This window comes from Piliocolobus tephrosceles, chromosome 1 (genome assembly GCF_002776525.5).
Source record: "Piliocolobus tephrosceles isolate RC106 chromosome 1, ASM277652v3, whole genome shotgun sequence".
In the NCBI taxonomy this organism is placed as follows: Eukaryota; Metazoa; Chordata; class Mammalia; order Primates; family Cercopithecidae; genus Piliocolobus; species Piliocolobus tephrosceles.
Genome location: NC_045434.1, coordinates 151,194,424 through 151,212,887, shown reverse-complemented (window position 1 = coordinate 151,212,887; position 18,464 = coordinate 151,194,424). Strand labels below are relative to the sequence as shown.

The following is an 18,464-nucleotide window of genomic DNA, read 5'->3' as shown; positions in this document are numbered from 1 at the left end:
TGTACCCTAGAACTTAAAGTATAATAAAAATAAAAATAAATAAAAAAATTTAAAAAAAAAGGTTAACATTATCTGCCAAAAAAAAAAAAAAAAAAAGAAAATGCTTTGAAACTTACAATGGAAATACAGAATTTGTAGCCAGACAAACCTGGATTTGAATTCTAATAAAACCACGTAAATCTATAGGCCTAGAGGAAGTAAGTTAATTAAGCCATAATTTAGAGATGAGCCTCAAGCTTCCTATCTCTGAAATGAAAGTTTATAATAACAATCTCATAGAAAGGTGTTAGCTACTACATGACACAGTGGATATAAAGCACTTATAGATTGTAAACTTTAAAAAAGTTTACTTCCCTTTTCTCCTTGCATCAGATAGATTCTCATCATTCTAGAAATAACCTGATTCTTATTCTCAGGTAATGCACAATCAAGTGGATTTTATTCACTTGGTAAGTATTCAAAGAGAGAAAGTGAGAGAGAAGAAAGAGGGAGGAAAGGAAGAAGGGAAGGAAGGCAAGGAGGAAGGGAGAGAGGGTAAAAATCCTACTAAGAAAAACAATGCTAAAATCAGATGGAGACACCTTCCTTCCCACATGATCTGATATTGTTCCGTTAGTAGAGATTGGAAGCACTTGGAGTTATCCATCCTGCTCTTGTCCTCTTTCCCCAGTAGAAATACAGGAAATAAAACACATTTTATAACACTTCTAATAATATCACTAGAAATTGGTCATTAGTTCTTAAAGCAGAACTTCTTGCTTGAAATATATTTGGCCCTATTTGATTTTATCATTCATTCAAGGGTGGAATTGTTACAGAAATATATTCTAGGGCCACTAATCCCATCACTATGCACAATTATACTTTTTTTTTTAAGACAACCAACCAGATGCCTAATGTAAACTGAAAGACCTAAAGACATTTTTCAACGCCCAGTCTAGGATTGATCTGTAACTGGACTTTGGCTGTCTATGGCATCTCAGGTAGCTATTTCCAACTTCACTGTAGAGGAGAGCCACTACAGGTTTGGGCAACTATCTCCACCATGAGAGAGTTAATTTCTTGTATAATTGTGAAGTCTGAGTGAAGTTGAAGTGTGAACTCATTACAGGATATCACGAATGTTGTTGAGTGGATCATACAAATGCAGTTCTCTCTATATTTCCTACAATAATTTGTATACAGACAGGTCATCTAAGTAATTACAGGCATTTATATTTATAATTAGCCTTTTGGGGGAACCATTTTAAGAAAATTTGTTCAGCTGTATGCCAGATTAGTGTCAGCTGGGTGTTTGTCAAATACCACCGCGACTGGGAAAACACAGCAAGAAGTGTTGATACAAAAAGAGCTTTAGAAATATGCTTAAAGTTCCATTTTTTTTTCCCAAAAACAGTTGCATCACTTCTTAGAACACAAGCATATGTCTTTCAACCATGATTTTTCCTTTAAAAAGTGGGACATGGGTACACAAATACAGTGATGAAATGAAAAAGTACAATCAATGGAATTTTACTGGCACAATGTAAAGGTCAGGATAAGACTAACAATACATGCATTAGAAACAACACTGAAGAGTGTTCTGAATGATCATGAACTGCCTTTACAGGCTTCCAAAGCACCGAGATGAATTGGTGCCAACAACTGGTCTATGGAGTCAAGAGACCAGCAGAGGCAGTTGACCCAAACTCAAGATGAAACTTTTATTAGTAAATATAGGCCTGGCGTGGTGACTCACACCTGTAATCCTAACACTTTGGGAAGCGGAAGTGGGCAGATCACTTGAGGCCAGGGGTTCGAGAACAGCCTGGCCAACATGGTGAAGCCCCATCTTAACTAAAAAATACAAAAATTAGCCAGGTGTGGTGGCCCATGACTGTAATCCCAGCTACTTGGGAGGTCGAGGCAGGAGAATCGCTTGAGCTGGAGAGTCGGAGGTTGCTGTGAGCTGAGATCTTGCCACAGCACTCCAGCCTAGGTGGCAGAACAAGGCCCTGTCTTAATAATAATAATAATAATAATAATAATAATAATAGAAGTAAAGCTGTTTGTTATACTCCTTTGAAGGTTTGTCTGTGTACAGGACAGAAAAATAAATTAAAATCCCCAAATAAGAAAGTTTGAGTCAAGAAGGCAACAGTGAGACAACCATTACCCTCTATTTTCAGTAGTAACATCATACATCTGTTCGAATGTCCCCTTGTCCAAAGAATTATGTAAACCTTAATCATCTTTTAAGTGGGCGTCATCTGATTTCCTTTCAAACTTCAACCCCTAAATGAGTATATTGCTCTGATTTGGAAACTACCAGGGAAAATTTTGACTATTCAAAGCAGTGAAGTCAGCCTGAGTTGATAACGTAACTGCAGGCATTCCTACAACATTTCATCTCTCCAATATAAATAGAGCAATTTCACTTTCATTTAATTTGATCATTTAAAATCTGTTATGTACAACATAAATATTTTTCCCACCATGTGCTTTAAAAACTTTGTACTATTTATTTTTTGCAGGGAAATCTTCCAGATAATACAAGGTCAGAAATATGACCACTTGAATTCTCTTCCTTTTTAAAATTTATTTTTAAATTTATAATTGATACAATAATATTACATATTTTTGGGATACAATGTGATGTTTCGAGGCACATATATATAGTGTAATGATAAAATTGGAGTAGTTATTATATCCATCATTTTAGATATTTCTTTGTGGTGACAACCTTCAAAATCTTCTAGCTATCTTGAATATGTAGTACAATATTATTTTCTATAGTCACCATATTGTGTAATACAACACCAAAACTTATTCTTCCTGTATAATTTAACATTGTAGCAATTGACCAACCTTTTGTTGCCCCTACTTCCAGCCTTTGGTAGCCACTATTTTACTCTCTATTTCTTTGAAATCAATGCTTTTAGATTTCACATGAGTGAGATTATGCAGTGTTTGTCTTTCTGTGTCTAGCTTATTTCACTTAATATAATGTCCCCCAGGTTCATCTGCATTGCTTCGAATGACATGATTTCACTCTGTGTTATGGTTAAATAGTATTCTATTGTATGTGTGTGTGTGTGTGTGTGTGTATGTGTGTGTAACTCTTTTTAATCCATTCATCTGTAGATGATCATCTAGGTTCATTCCATATCTTGACTACCGTGAATAGCACTGTAATAAACATGGGTGTGCAGATATATCATCAACACACTGATTTCATTTTCTTTGCTATATGCCAAATGTAGTCTATTTCTAGTTTTTAAAGGAACCTTTATACATTTTCCATAATGACTATATTACCTTATATTTCTGCCAATCATGTGTAAGATTTCTCTTTTCTCTGCCAGCATTGTTTGTCTTTTTGAAAAAAGCTATTTTAACTGCGGTGAGGTGATATCATTGTGGTTTTGATGTGCATTCCTCAGGTGATTGGTGAAGTTTTGCATTTTTTAATATATCTGTTGGTTATTTGTATGTATTCTTGTGAAAAAATGTCTATTCAGATCTTTTGCCATTTTTTACCTGATTTTTTGGTTTTTGGCTGTTGAGTTGTTTGAGTTTTATATACAATCTGGATATTAATTTATTAACAGATGTGTAGTTTACAAATATTTCTCTTTCTGTAGATTTTCTTTTCACTTCATTGATTATTTCCTTTGCTGTACAGGAGCTTTTTATTTTATGTAATCTTATTTGTCTATTTTAGCTTTTTTTGCCAGTGCTTTTGAAGTTTTATTCAAAAAATCCTTTCCCAGCTCAAATTCAAGAAGCATTTCCTCTATCTTTTGCATAGTAGTTTCATAGTTTGGATCTTATGTTTAAGTCTTTAATCTGTTTAGAGTTGATTTTTGTATATTGTGAGAGATGGGGATCTAGTTTCATGCTGCTGCATATGGCTATCCAGTTTTTTCAGCACCATTTATTGAAGAGATTGTCCTTTCCCCAATGTGTGTTCTTGGCATCTTTGTCAAAAATCAGTTGGCTGTAAATGCGTGGATTTCTTAGTTCTCTTTTCCATTGGTCTATGTGTCCATTTTTATGCCAGTATTATTCTGTGTTGGTTACTAGAGCTTTGTAGTAGATTTTGAAGTCAGACAGTGTGATGCATCCAGCTTTGTCTTTTTTGCTCAGAATTGCTGTGGCTATCTGGGTCTTCTGTGGTTCCGTATACATTTTAAAATTGTTTTTTCTATTTCTGTGAGGAATGTCACTAGTATTTTGATAAGAATTGCATTGAATCTGCAGATTGGGGTAATATGGAAATTTTAATGATTAATTTTTCCAATCCATGAACAGAGAATATCTTTCAATTTATTTGTGTCTTCTTCAATTTTTTTTTTTTTTTTTTTCTTTTTTTAGATGGAGTCTCACTCCATCGCCCAGGCTGCTGGAGTGCAGTGGCAAGATCTCGGCTCATTGCAACCTCCACCTCCCGGATGCAAACGATTCTCCTGCCTCAGCCTCCTGAGTAGCTGTGATTACAGGCACCCACCACCATGTTTGACTAATTTTTGTACTTTTAGTAGAAACGGGGTTTCACCATATTGGCCAGGTTGGTTTTGAACTCCTGACCTCAAATGATACACCCGCCTCAGCCTCCCAAAGTGCTGGGATTACAGGCATGAGCCACCATGCCCAGCCCTTCTTCAATTTTTTTCATCTATGTTTTATAGATTTCTTAATCGTAGCCAGGGCCGACATGTGTCATTGAGATTTTTATTCAATTTTTAAACACTTTAAGTCCCACAGACAACATCATGTCAGGTCTTTAGGATTTTGGAGTTTAGATTTGGTTTTCTCCCTCCACCAACCCTTCTTGTTATGAGTTGATTTTGTCACCCCTCTCAAATTCATATATTGAAGTCCTAATTCCTAGTACCTAATGTGACCTTATTTGAAAATAAGGTCATTGTAGATATAATTAGTTAAGATGAGGTAGGATGGGCCCCTAAATCAATATGATTGGTGTTCTTTAAAAAGTGGGAACACACACACTCAGGGAGGACACTTCATGAACCTGAAGACATAGATGGGTATGCATATACAAGCCAAGAAACTCCAAAGCTTGCTAGCAAACCACCAGAAGCTATAAGAAAGGGATGGAACATGTTTTTCCCTCACAGCTCATGGAAGAAACCAACAGTGCCAACACTTTGATCCTGGACTTCTGGCCTCCAGAACTGTGAGGTACTTTATTTGTGTTGCTTAAACCACTCAGCATATGGTATTTCATGGTGGCAACCATAAGAAATTAACACTAATACACTTTCTTCACAGTTGTGCCAGAAAATTGTCTCCTTAGCTGATTAGTGACTCCCTTTTTATTTCTGCTTTTGTACTCTGAGTGGGAATATTTGCATATCATTGATGCCAGAATCTAACCTTCAAAATGAGGGCCATTTTTAAAATTGATAACATCCTTAAGCATTGTCTTGCCCTTCCAAAATGTGAAAAAAAGGTGAGGCTTCGTAAGGAGGACAAGATCTGCTAAAACTTCCGATTAAAAAATATTATAGCAGATCTCTGGATACATTCCAGTATTAAAACACATTTGACAGAAATGCGAGCCTCAACCAACTACCAATGTCATTCTACTGATGTCTTCAAGATGGGAGCAAAAAAAGCAAGAGGATCAAGGAGGAAAATAATAAAGAATCCTTGCTATCAAGGAGAAAGGGGATTGGCCTTGATCAGCGGGAAATTTAAAAAGAGCCACACAATTAAACTGCTCCTTAGAAAATAGAAAAAGAGATAATGAAGTCAAGGGAAAAGCAACAGTTAGTATCTGGATTTAAGTCATGACCTCCTTAGTCCTAGGAGAATTTGGGCCAGGAGAGTTTCCTAATCAGTGGCTACACTCCCCACTTCCAGCTCTCTGGGCCACATTTGACAAATGTAGATCTCAAACTTTAGTATGTATGATAATCACCAGAGAGCTTCGAAAACACAGATTGCTGTCCCCAATTCATAGGTCTGGAGTGGGGTCCCAATAGCTTGCATTTTTAACAAGTTCCCAGGTAACGCTGATGCTGCTGATCTGGGGGCAATACTTTAAGAACCACTGGACTATATCAATTTCAAACCTGCCTGATGAGAAGAATCACCTGGAAGGTTTAAAAAATGCAAAATCCTCGGCCCCATGCCAGACTTTCTGACTCAACCTCCAGGGAAACGCTTAGAATTTTCTATTTCAACAATCCCTGCATGATTAATATGATTAGGCGAGTCTGGAAAATGCTACACCAAATTCCCTTCTTTTAGCATCTGTCATTTTTCCACTTGGTTCCAATGAATTCTGCAATATAGCAGTAGCTATGTGATGAGCTAAGCGTAGTACAAGTGCTAGGTTCTGTACCTTGAATTTCCTGATCCCATTGGCTGACCACAGTACCCTGGTTTTTCTTTTTATGAACAGGTGCCTTGGGAGATAGTCTTCCTTAATCCCACTGGCCCTGGTAGCATGGTGTTGTCCAGAGGTCACTCTGAAACACACTCAGATGATGTAGCCTTCACTGGTAACTCTCTGCTTACGTTTCACTCTTTCTTAGCATATAACATGGATATTTTATGCATTCTGAATATTAATGGTGGCTCTAGCCTCAGGCTGTTTCCTCTTAACTTTGAAAGTATTTACGTGTGAGTTATGCTCTACAAGTTTTATTTCAAAAGCATTTTCTCTTTATCTGGCAGGAATATTCTTGCTGGCACTTGCAGAGGAAATCCCATTGGTTCAGCAGATGTCTAATGATAATTGAAGTTAACTCTTTAGAGAACAATTAGAGATTTCCAAAAGGGTTGTAGTAAAATTGCTTAGGGCCCTATCCTGCCCATCTGCTGCTTTTGAGGACACATAATTCCTATCTCTTAGATCCAAATTCCAGCCACAAACTCAAAGTTGAGGCATCCTGTAAATGGCTTTCTTTGGACCATCTTTGCCTTCTGGGGATTTGTAATGATTCTAAAAATAGTGACCTGACACACTTTAGCTCTAATTTTTGCAGCAGCACTGCAAGTAGATGTTACTCTGTTTTACAAATAAGAAAACTGAGGCTAAACAAGATCAGATATAGAGTCTTGAAGATTATGCAACTGCCTAGTATCAGTCAGGGTTCAAACCCACAGCTACCCAACTTACAAGCCTGAGCTGCTCCTCCAAGATGACTCTATTCTACTTTTGAAGAAATGCAGGGTCAGATTTGAGAGCAACATTTTCATTTGTTATTTTTCCTGGAGTTTCCAAGATTGTGTTTAAATTCTACCAAGTAAGAAAAGGTTGTAATACTCATCCTTAGTTTTGTTTGCTATCTCAACAGGACTCTGCATGCTTTGATTCTAAATGTAAAATTAGTTCTGTCTGTTACAGGAAAGTCATCAACTGGGCAGTGTGTTAGTCTGTTCCCTCACTGCCAACAAAGACATACCTGAGACTGGGCAATCTATGAAAAAAAAAGAGGTTCAATTGACTCATAGTTCCATATGTCTGGGGAACCTCACACTTCATGGTGGAAGGTGAATGAGGAGAAAAGTCATGTCTTACATGGTGGCAGGCAAGAGAGTGTGTGCAAGGGAACTCCCCTTTATAAAACCATCAGATCTCATGAAACTTATTCACTATCATGAGAACAGAACAGGAAAGACCTGCCCCCATGATTCAGTTACCTCCCCTCAGGTCCCTCCCACAACACGTGGGAAATATGGGAGCTACAACTCAGGATGAGATTTGGGTGGGGACACAGCCAAATCATATCATTCCACTCTTGACCCCTCCTAAATCTATGCCCTCACATTTCAAAACCAATCATGCCTTCCCAACACTTTCCCAAAATCTTAACTCATTTCAGCATTAACTCAAAAGTCTGCAGTCCAAAGTTTCATCTGAGACAAGGCAAGTCCCTTGCGCCTAGGAGCCTGTAAAATCAAAACCAAGTTAGTTACTTCCTAGATACAATAGGGGTACAGGCGTTTGGTAAATACAGCTATTCCAAATGGGAGAAATTGACCAAAATGAAGGGGCTACAGGCCCCATGCAAGTCTGAATTTCAGTGAGACAGTCAAATCTTAAAGCTCCAAAATGATCTCCTTTGACTCCGTGTCTCACATCCAGGTCACCCTGATGCAAGAGGTGGGTTCTCATAATCTGGGACAGCTCTACATCTCTGGTTTTGCAGGGTACAGGCCCCCTCCTGACTGACTTCATGGGCTGGCATTTAGTATCTGAGGTTTCTCCAGGCACACCACACAAGCCTTTGGCAGATACACATTCTGGGGTCTGCAGGATGGCAGCCCTCCTCCCATGACTCTACTAGCCAGTGTCTCAGTGGAGACTCTGCATGGGGGTTCCAACCTCACATCTCCCCTCCTTACTGCCTTAGTAGAGGCTCTCCACAAAGGCCCTGACCCTGCAGCAAATCTCTGGATATCCAGGCATCTGCACACATCCTCTGAAATCCAGGAAGAGGCGCCCCAACTTCAATTCCTGGCCTCTGTGCACCTGCAAGCCCAACATCGTGTGGAAGCTGCCAAGGCCCAGGGCCAGCACTCTCCGAAGCCACTGCCTGAATGGTACCTTGGCTCCCTCTAGCCATGGCTGGAGCAGCCGCAGAGCACCAAGCCCCTAGGCTGCACACAGGAGGGGGGGGCCCAGGAATCCATTTTTCCCTCCTAATCCTTCAGGCCTGCAATGGAGGGGCTGCCAGGAAGATCTCCAACATGCCTTGGAGACATTTTCTCCATTGTCTTGGTGATTCACGTTGGGCTCCTGATTACTTAGCAAATTTCCGTGGCAGGCTTGAATTTCTCCCCAGAAAATGGGTTTTTCTTTTCCATTGCATGGTCAGTCTGCAAATTTTTCAAACTTTAATGCTTCACTTCCTCTTGAACGTTTCGCTACCTAGAAATTTCTTCCACCAGATATCCCAAAGCATCTCTCTCAAGTTCAAAGTTCCATATATATCTAGGGCAGAGGCTAAAAGCCACCAGTCTCTTTGCTAAAGCACAGCAAGAGTCACCTTTGTTCCAGTTCCCAACAAGTTCCTTATCTCCATCTGAGACCGTGTCAGCCTGGACTTTATTGTCCACATCACTGCCAGCATTTTGGCCAAAGCCTTTCAACAAGTCTCTAGGAAGTTCCAAACTTTCCCACATCTTTCTGTCCTCTGAGCCCTCCAATTCTCTAGGAAGTTCCAAATTTTCCCACATTTTCCTATCTTCTGAGCCCTGCACACTGTTTCAACCTCCACCTATCACCCAGTTCCAAAGTTGTTTCCACATTCTCAGGTGCCCTTTATGGCAACACTCAATTTACTGTATCAATCTGTTCCCATGCTGCCAACAAAAAATAGCTAAAATGGGCAACCTATAAAGGAAGGAAGTTCAATTGACTCACAGCTCCACATAACTGGGGAGGCCTCACAATCATGGTGGGAGGTGAATGAGGAGCAAAGTCATGTCTTACATGGCAGCAGGAAAGACAGCATGTGCAGGTGAACTCCCCTTTGTAAAACCATCAGATCTTGTGAGATGTATTCACTATCAGGAGAGCAGACAGGAAAGACCCACTCCCATGATTTAATTACTTCCCATGACAGGTGGGAATTATGGGAGCTACAATTCAAGATGAGATTTGGGTGGGGACACAGCCAAACCATATCAAGTGATCATTCAGAAAATGTGACTAATTACTGGTTTTAAGTAACAAAAGGATGGTTTCAGTCTTGAATTATCTTGAATTATTATTTTTTCTCAAACTTTCATAGTTGATTTTTGCATATCTTCTTTCCATTCTTTCTTTCTCCAGCAAGAATTTGTTTGTACCGGCTCTATGCCATACACTGTAATAGACACACTAGATGTGGAAGTGAGAAATATGGTTCCCATCTTCGATAGCAAAGAAGATGGACAAATAAACCAACAAATGAAACACAGAAAAATATTTTCTAAAGGAAGGAAGTTTCTTGAAAGAAGTGGTACTTCTGTTGAAATATGGAAGATGAGTGAGGGTTAGTCACATAGAGAAAGGGAGAAGGGAGTGTCCAATGTAGATAGAACAGCATATGCAAAGCACAGAGACATGAGAGAGCAGGTAGGCATTGCTGTAAAGCCAGGTGGATGTAAAAAAAAAAAAAAAATCAGAGCCTTGCAGGGACTAGGTTGTAGAAAGCTCTGTGGACTAAATTTGGTTATTTTAACTTTATCCTGAAACTCACAGGAAAATATTAAAGATGTTTAAAAAAGAAAATAAAACAGATTTTCATTTTATTAACAAAATTATAACCCTGGCAGCAGGTGTGGAAAATGGATGGAGGGGCCAAGATCAGAAGCAAGACACCTGTTACTGAAGCAATGCAGATGGGAAATGGTGGAGACCTAGATGTAGACCATGCCAGCGAAAACGGAGGGGCAGAATTGAGAAATACTTGTAGAACTAATGGAACTTACAGGATGATTAGATACAGAGAAAGGAGATTAACTCAATCCTGTATTTTTCTTACTTTTTCAAAAGTTTCTTTAAGACTATATTACTATCTTTTCCCCATTCCCTCTATACTTGGTACGACATTTAGCTAATTTTACTTGAATACCTATGTCTTATTCTTTACCAACACCACCAAGCAGCAGCATCTTCCTCCCACCACCACAACAAGCAGCAAGTGTTTATGGAGCACCTCTTACTAAATTATCCTTTGTCCAGTTTTGTGACAAATTTATATTCCTCTCTGCTTTACTTTTGCTTTATCCTGTATTTTTCATTGTTCTGTGGTTTAGTGTGTATTTTCTTCTGCTCTTCCAGGACCATAGGATTTCAGAGCTTGTTACTTAAGTTCTCAGGTTTTTGATATGTATTTGGAATTTATTTTTGGCTACTTTCTCAAAGTAATGCTCCATAAATATTTCTTATGTGATTCCAATGCATCCAAAGAGATTTAGCATTTGAGTTTTAGGTTAAATCAATAAACTGATTAAAGCCATAATTAGCAATCACCAACTTTTATCTGGAAATAAACTGAAAACTGTTCTTCCTTTACTAAGGCCCTGGTGTACTTATTTCTGTAAAGAGAAAACTATACTTTGCTCAAAGAAGTAATAAAATATTTTCTCCTGTTCTCATGTGTGCAAATTATGTTTATGTTATTGTACAGGCTATATATCTTCTGCAATACCTTCATCTGCCTGTAGGTGTAAAGTTAAAATTCAGCTCCTCTGCCAAGGTAAGAAATCAGATAGCTGGCTAAAATAAGTTATTTCAGTGTATACTGCTCAGGTGATGGGTGCACCAAAATCTCATGAATCACCGCTAAAGAACTTACTCCTGTAACCAAATAACACTTGATCCCCCAAAACCTATAGAAATGAAACATTCTAAAAAATGAATATAAAGAAAGAAGCTATTTAATATGCAGGCTTATATTTATCTATTTTTTCCATTGTTTACATTTTGCTCTTTATTTCTTCTTTAAAAAAAAAAAAAAACAGAATACATGCACAGAACGTGCAGGTTTGTTACATAGGTGTACATGTGCCATGGTGGTTGGCTGCACCTATTGACCTGTCCTCTAAGTTCCCTCCCCTCATCCCCGACTCCCCAACAGTCCCTGGTGTATGTTGTTCCCCTCTCTGTGTCTATGTGTTCTCAATGTTCAGCTCCCACTTACGAGTGAGAACATGTGGTGTTTGGTTTTCTGTTCCTGTGTTAGTTTGCTGAGGATGATGGCTTCCAGCCTCATTCATGTCCCTGCAAAGGACATGATCTCATTCCCTTTTATGACTGCATAGTATTCCGTGGTGTATATGTACCACATTTTCTTTATCCAGTCTATCACTGATGGGCATTTGTGTTGGTTCCATGTCTTTGCTATTTTAAATAGTGCTGCAATAGTCATACATGTTCATGTGTCTTTATAGTAGAATGATTTCTATTTGGGGGGGTATATACCCAGTAATAGGATTACTGGGACAAGTGGTATTTCTGGTTCTAGATCCTTGAGGAATCTCTATACTGTCTTCCACAATGATTGAACTAATTTACATTTTTTCTTAACAGCAGTCATGCCATGTTAAAAAAAAAAAAATACAGCTGTTTTCTTCAAGAAGTCTAAAAAAAGACTTCCCTTGTACTACTTAAATTTAAAGACTGACCAAAATGGCATAATATCAAAAAAGAAATGTAAATAGAGAATCAGCTGCCAACTAAATGCCACCATTACTCACAGTGTAATATCACCTACTTGTCTTAGGCATCATTCATTTATATTACAGTCTGGTCCACTGAGACTATTCATCACATTTTTATTGAGCAATTTCTATGTGCTTAGTACTGACTGTGCTAGACTCTATAGGTTCTCTGTAGGTGCTTTAAGTCCTGGCCACAATAGCTTATGTGGTTGAGTATTTAAATAAAATGTGGTTGAGTATTTAAATAAAAATACAGAAGTTTTAAAAAATATTTATTGTATACACTATTTTAAAGTAAAAAAAAAAATTCAGATAATGAAAATAAAGCTGTAGAAAATCTAGGATGAGCCTAGAAATATTTTGAATTAATAAAATAGTAAAAGCCTGTATTAATGAAAAATATGAGGACAGATATTTTTAAGATGACAGTTAAACACTTCCGTAGTCATAACTAAAAATATAATGAGAAGTGTATATTTTATACAGATCCTTAAGATACCTGCATAGTGACAATTATCTTAAGTATAGATTTCTTTGAAATGCGCTTCCAATTACTAAGGATGTTGAAAAACTTTTTCTCTTAGTTTATCTGATTTCCTTATAACTTTTATTTCATTATTTGTTTAATTTTTGAAAAATATTCTTATAGATACTAAAAACACAGACCCAAGCTAACACTGCCTGAATTTTCATATATTCTGTGGATATATTTTATTATGTAAAAGATAATGACTCTACTTTTCTCTTCCTTCCTTGGGAGAACTTAGATAAATATACCTTCTGACGGAAGCCAAAGTCCTTCTAAACACCATATTCTCTGTTCTCTTACCTATTCCTGGCTAATAGATCTTGGCATGACTTGGCACGCCTCTTTACATTACCCTGGTCCAACCTCTCTTGGGAACAGCACAGCTGAGTTTTTTTTTTTTTTTTAATTTTATGTTTGTTTTCTTTTATGCTGGGTTGCACTGATGCTGAATGAAAGCACTAATGCTGCAATATGATGGGGGCTGGAGTAGGCAGCTGTTCATTTCTTCTAATGCAAAAGCTGTAAGTTTTAAAGTACATGGAATATATTATATGTATAGTCAGGACTCAGGTCTACATAGCTCAATTAAAGCATATTAATATTGTATGTTTGTTTCACATATGTATCCCACAGAGCTTTACAGTAGTTACTATAATTACAATAAAACTGTAGATCAAGCATCAGTGCTTCACAAGTAACTTTTTGGGGGGGGCAAAGTTCTTAAGGATCTTACTTTATTTTGAGGGTTAGTTCTATCTTCATTATAACCTTGTTACATAATGATGAGAATTTGTGTTTATTGAAAATGAAGATGACAGTACTTGTTAAAAACTAAGTTGGTGTTAAAAACCAAGTCTAGGTTGCTGAATTACAACCCAGAGTATTTGACTACACATGTAGCATGACATTATTTTCAGTGAATTTAGTACACAATGGATACATCTGTGCAGATTGTAAACAAAAATGTTCTCTGTACCTGCTCAGTTTTGCTGTGAAACTAAAACTACTCTAAAAACTAAAGTCTATTTTTTAAAGTATCATATATATATACACATATATACTGATATGTATATATAGATATATAGTTTCTCTACATTAGATTTTAAACTAATTGAACAAAAATAATTTCTCATTGTATGAGAAATATCTTTGCCAAATAGTCATTATTTTTCTAACTTTTCTAATTATTTTATTACTTATTACTGTAACAAAAAAACCTTTAATAAACATGTTATATAAAACTTCATGTGGGCTGGGCATGGTGGCTCACACCTGTAATCCCAGCACTTTGGGGGGTTGAGGTGAGTGGATCACCTAAGGTTAGGGTTTCGAGACCAGCCTGGCCGACAGGGTGAAACCCCGTCTCCACTAAAAATACAAAAATTAGCTGGGAGTGGTGGTGGGTGCCTATAATCCCAGCTACTCAGGAGGCTGAGGCAGGAGAATTGCTTGGACTGGGGAGACCAACGTTGCAGTGACCCGAGATCATGCCATTGCGCTCCAACCTGGGCTACAGAGTAAGACTCTGTCTTAAAAACAAACAGACAAACAAAAAACACTTCTTGTGATTATTCTCCCTGTATGTAGACATTTTTAAACCAGGAAAGTTTAACGTGAAATGACAACAACCAATAACATGAACAATAACATAAAAACAAAAGCTATCATGTTCACTTATGTTAATCTTGTACATGTTACCTTCGCTGGCAATTTACTTAATTATTAACATCTTTCTAGGTGTCAAATACTACGCTAGTGCCAAGAGACCTAAGGAAAAAATTAAGAAACGAGTCCTGTCCACCATGAATTACAGTTTTGTCACAAGGAAAGAGACATATACAATGGAAATATTTAAGGAATAGTACAATACAATAGTCAAAATGGGTACTACGTAACTTCAAAGTTGCAGACAGAGGTAAGTAAAAAACAAAAATACTTAAAGTATTCAAGGCCTAAGGACAAGGTGAGATCTGAAGATGTGGGAGGTGGGTAGGTTTTGCATGGACAAAAATTATCATGATGTCTTATAAACAAGAATAGCATCCAAAGGATGGTTGGAGTTGATTCCGTTCATGATATTTAAACCCACACAGTCAGGAAGCCAGTTTATAGTTGAAACTGAGATTCATATTAAATAGGTAGAAATAAGTCTGAGTAAAGAATCAATCATAGTAAATACTTTCTGAGGGTCCATCGTGTAACACTCATTTTATGCACGTTATTACAATTACCCTACAGGTAAGTACTATTATCTTCAATTTATAGATTAATTTACTGAGATGCAATGTAACTAATTAACTTTCTGAGAGTCACAGAGCTTGTGAGTGACACAGCTAGATTTAAATCCAAGTTTGATTCCAAAACTCGTACTTCTGTTACCACATCACTTTGTCTCATAAACAGAATATAATTGCAGCAAATCTTTCATTCCATTGTGCTGTAAGAAGGAACAGTACACCTGGAATTTTAAAAACTTGAACCTGAATTTGAATTCTTACTTATATTAGTTATGAAAAATTGGTTAAGCCCTCTATAAACTGTACCATCTTTTGTAAAAATAAAACAGTGAATAGATGACAGCTAGTCACACAGATGAATGAGGAACAAACAGAGGTAACAGAAGAATGGACATTCTTCTGATGTTGGCAAATACTTTGTACTCAGTAAAATTCACTCAATTTAAACTTAAGTAAAGGAATTGTGTAGAGCATCAGCTTTGTGCTAGTTAAAAACCATTTTAAATATAGATTTGGAAGAAAGTAGTTATGGTTTTTATAGCTAATTCACAACTGGTTCTGCTGTTTAAGAAGGACTCTATAGTTGGCAGAAATGATATGTAGTCACAGCATATGATCCTATGGCAAAACTTGTGATACCATATTTTCATCGCTTCCCAAGATGTCGTATAGGTGAAGTATGGCCCTTAGCATGGTACCTACAGAGGAGACACTCAGTAAATACGTGGTTAATTAAGTAAACGAGGTGACAGAAGAAAGGGAGGAAGAGAAAAAAAAGGATAAGAAGAAGAAAGGCTGCTTGAATTTAAAAGCAGATAACGGCATATTATTTGAAAACTCTTAGATGACTCAAGTATATCTTTTAAAAAGTCCACAAAGTTTTTTATTTTAATACAGACAAAACAGATTATTTTGTTTTATAAAAATGTAACAAAATTTGTTATTCAACAACTATGTTATTTATTAATTTTGCCTTTGTATATGCTGCCCGTAAAGAAATACTAAGAAATCCTGACTTGATCGTGGTGAATCAGAAGGCATGCCTGGATTTTTTATCACTCTAACTGTGCAGCTAATCATCCAATCTCAAATTTGTTTTTTATAACACTTCAAGGATGCCCTTAGCTGCATCACTCCTTTGTCGTCAAAAGCTTAGAAATAAAAATTAAGCAGATTCCTGAGTTACTAAGTGACACACAACCAGAATTGAAACTCAGAAACTTTTAGTTCCATGCTAAGTCCACAAGGACACAACATCTCTAAAACATTAATCATAATTGGGGACAAATATTTTTGTCACTATTCCCTCCTGCCCTCATTTGCTTTTATATCTCATTAGGTTATATCCCTATTAATTGAATTATTGCTCTCAATATGTTGACTTTTCACCATCGTAAACTTATACTGATTTTTCAAACTCATATTGTAAAATCAAGCTGTCATGAAATGTAAAGATGTCCACTTTGGTTAAGATTCACGTAAAGGTTTGAAGCTGGAGAAAACTCGTGGAACACAGGTCTTTCTTCATCACTTTTCCTCCAATCATCATCTGTGAAATTATTCCCAACTTCTTAAATGCATATTCAAAATCCCATTCAAGAAACCAATCTAATATTTGAAGGCATGGATAATAATAATAAAGTTGATCTCCATGGATATTACTGACAAAACAATCATTAAAATAAACAGATAAAAATGAAGAAATAATCCAAATCAAAATATATAATTCTCCTTCTCAGGTGGGAAGAAATACGCAAATTCAGGGAAGCAGGAATTGCAATAAAATGTCCGACTCCATTCTTTCATTGTCTGTTAGAATAGAGAGAGAAAGATGCAATAAGCACGGATGGGGATTTTTTTTTTTTTTAATTTTGTGTATGGTGTGAGGAGTAAAATATAAGTAATAAATTTGTTTGCTTTAAACATTTAAAACATTCTCATTTGAAGTAATTACATGTGTTTTATTTTTAAAAAAGCAATTGTAGGCACAATAAGTGGTCAAATAATCTTGTTGTAAAAATAAGTTTCAATTAGCATATAACTCTAGTCTAAAAAGAAATAAGGAAGAATACAAGCTGAAATAGCCAGGAAATAGAATATTTTCCTATCAAAACATCAAAGTAGGCCAGACGCAGTGGCTCATGCCTGTAATCCCAGCAGTTTGGGAGGCCGAGGTGAGTAGATCATGAGGTCAAGAGACCAAGACCATCCTTGTCAACATGGTGAAACCCCATCTCTACTAATACAAAAATTAGCTCGGCGTGGTGGTGCATGCCTGTAGTCCTAGCTACTTGGGTGGCTGAGGCAGGAGATTTGCTTGAATCTGGGAGGCGGAGGTTGCAGTGAGCCAAGATCATGCCACTGCACTCCAGCCTGGTGACAGAGAGAGACTCCGTCTCAAAAAAAAAAAAAAAAAAAAAAATTAAAGTATTCTGTTCCTTTTTTTTTAGGATAGTACACAGTGCCAATTAGAGTAAAGCAAATTTTATCACACATGGTCGATGAAATTTTAAATCTCTCTAATTATTTTAGCAAACAGTCTGACTACATGTATCTTTAAAGAATATTAAATATTACATATTACTTACTTCATAAAGTCTCCTTATGATAAAATATATATACATAAACAGTTTTTTAAAACCTCTGCCTTTCAGTACTTGGGTAATGATATAGTAATATTTTCATCAGTGTGGCAAATTTGACCACAAAATTGACCATATGTTTAAGTAAACTATAGTGTATTATTTAGATAGGCTATTATATAAATATTAAAACGGCTTCACAAATAATTTGCAAATAGTCTGAGAAATGCTTATTTTATGCTAAATAAAATGAGAACAAGATTAAAAAATGTATATCATAACATTAACATAAGTGTGTAAAACAAAATTTAAAAACTGTAGGAAAAAAAAGTATAGAAAAACATACACTAACATGATACTTAATTTTTACTGACTAGTGAGACTAAAGTTTAGTAAGCTGCTTTTCTTTCTAATTTTCATCATTTTCCAAAGTTTCCATAGAGAACAGGGCTTATTTTTATAACTGAGCATAAGTATAATAACATTTACTTAAAAAATTAAAAATGGAATTAGAGTGAACCTACCAAAAAAGAGATGGAAACAAGGTGTTTTTCTTCGTTTCCCTTCATTTGTTTTCTAGGGGAATCTGTATTAATAGCAAAAGAGCACCCAGTGTGCACATATGTGTGTGTGTGTGTTATATACATATAGATAGATGATAGGTAGGTAGATAGGTAGGTAGATAGATAGATAGATAGATAGATAGATAGATAGATAGATAGATGATAGATAGATGTGGGGAAGGATATAGGATTATAAATGTGAGTTGAGTAAAAATTGTATTGGACTCATGCTTTTAAAGCTGTTTTCCAGAATCAACCAGCTTGTTCTTATTTTCTAAGGGGCACACTATATATCTCTATTGAAAAAACACATTCATCTCTTCCTCTGAAAAACAGGAGATTATCTCTCAGTTCCCTCATCCATGGGAGGATAAGTGTCTAAAGA

At 36.6% G+C, this 18,464-nt stretch overlaps 1 protein-coding gene across 2 annotated transcripts in view; it reads right to left on the bottom strand.

The window, feature by feature from the left end:
• Positions 1–18,464, bottom strand: part of PTGER3 (prostaglandin E receptor 3) — a 199,732-nt gene that overhangs the window by 106,816 nt on the left and 74,452 nt on the right. The window contains exon 4 of one of the 2 annotated variants that reach the window (XM_023209518.2): positions 15,798–16,743. The exons of the other annotated variant lie outside the window; for it this stretch is intronic. Coding sequence (XP_023065286.1) covers positions 16,737–16,743 — 7 coding nt within the window. The 3' untranslated portion in view covers positions 15,798–16,736. Of the gene's footprint in view, positions 1–15,797; positions 16,744–18,464 lie in introns of those variants that run through there. 2 annotated transcript variants of the gene reach the window in all.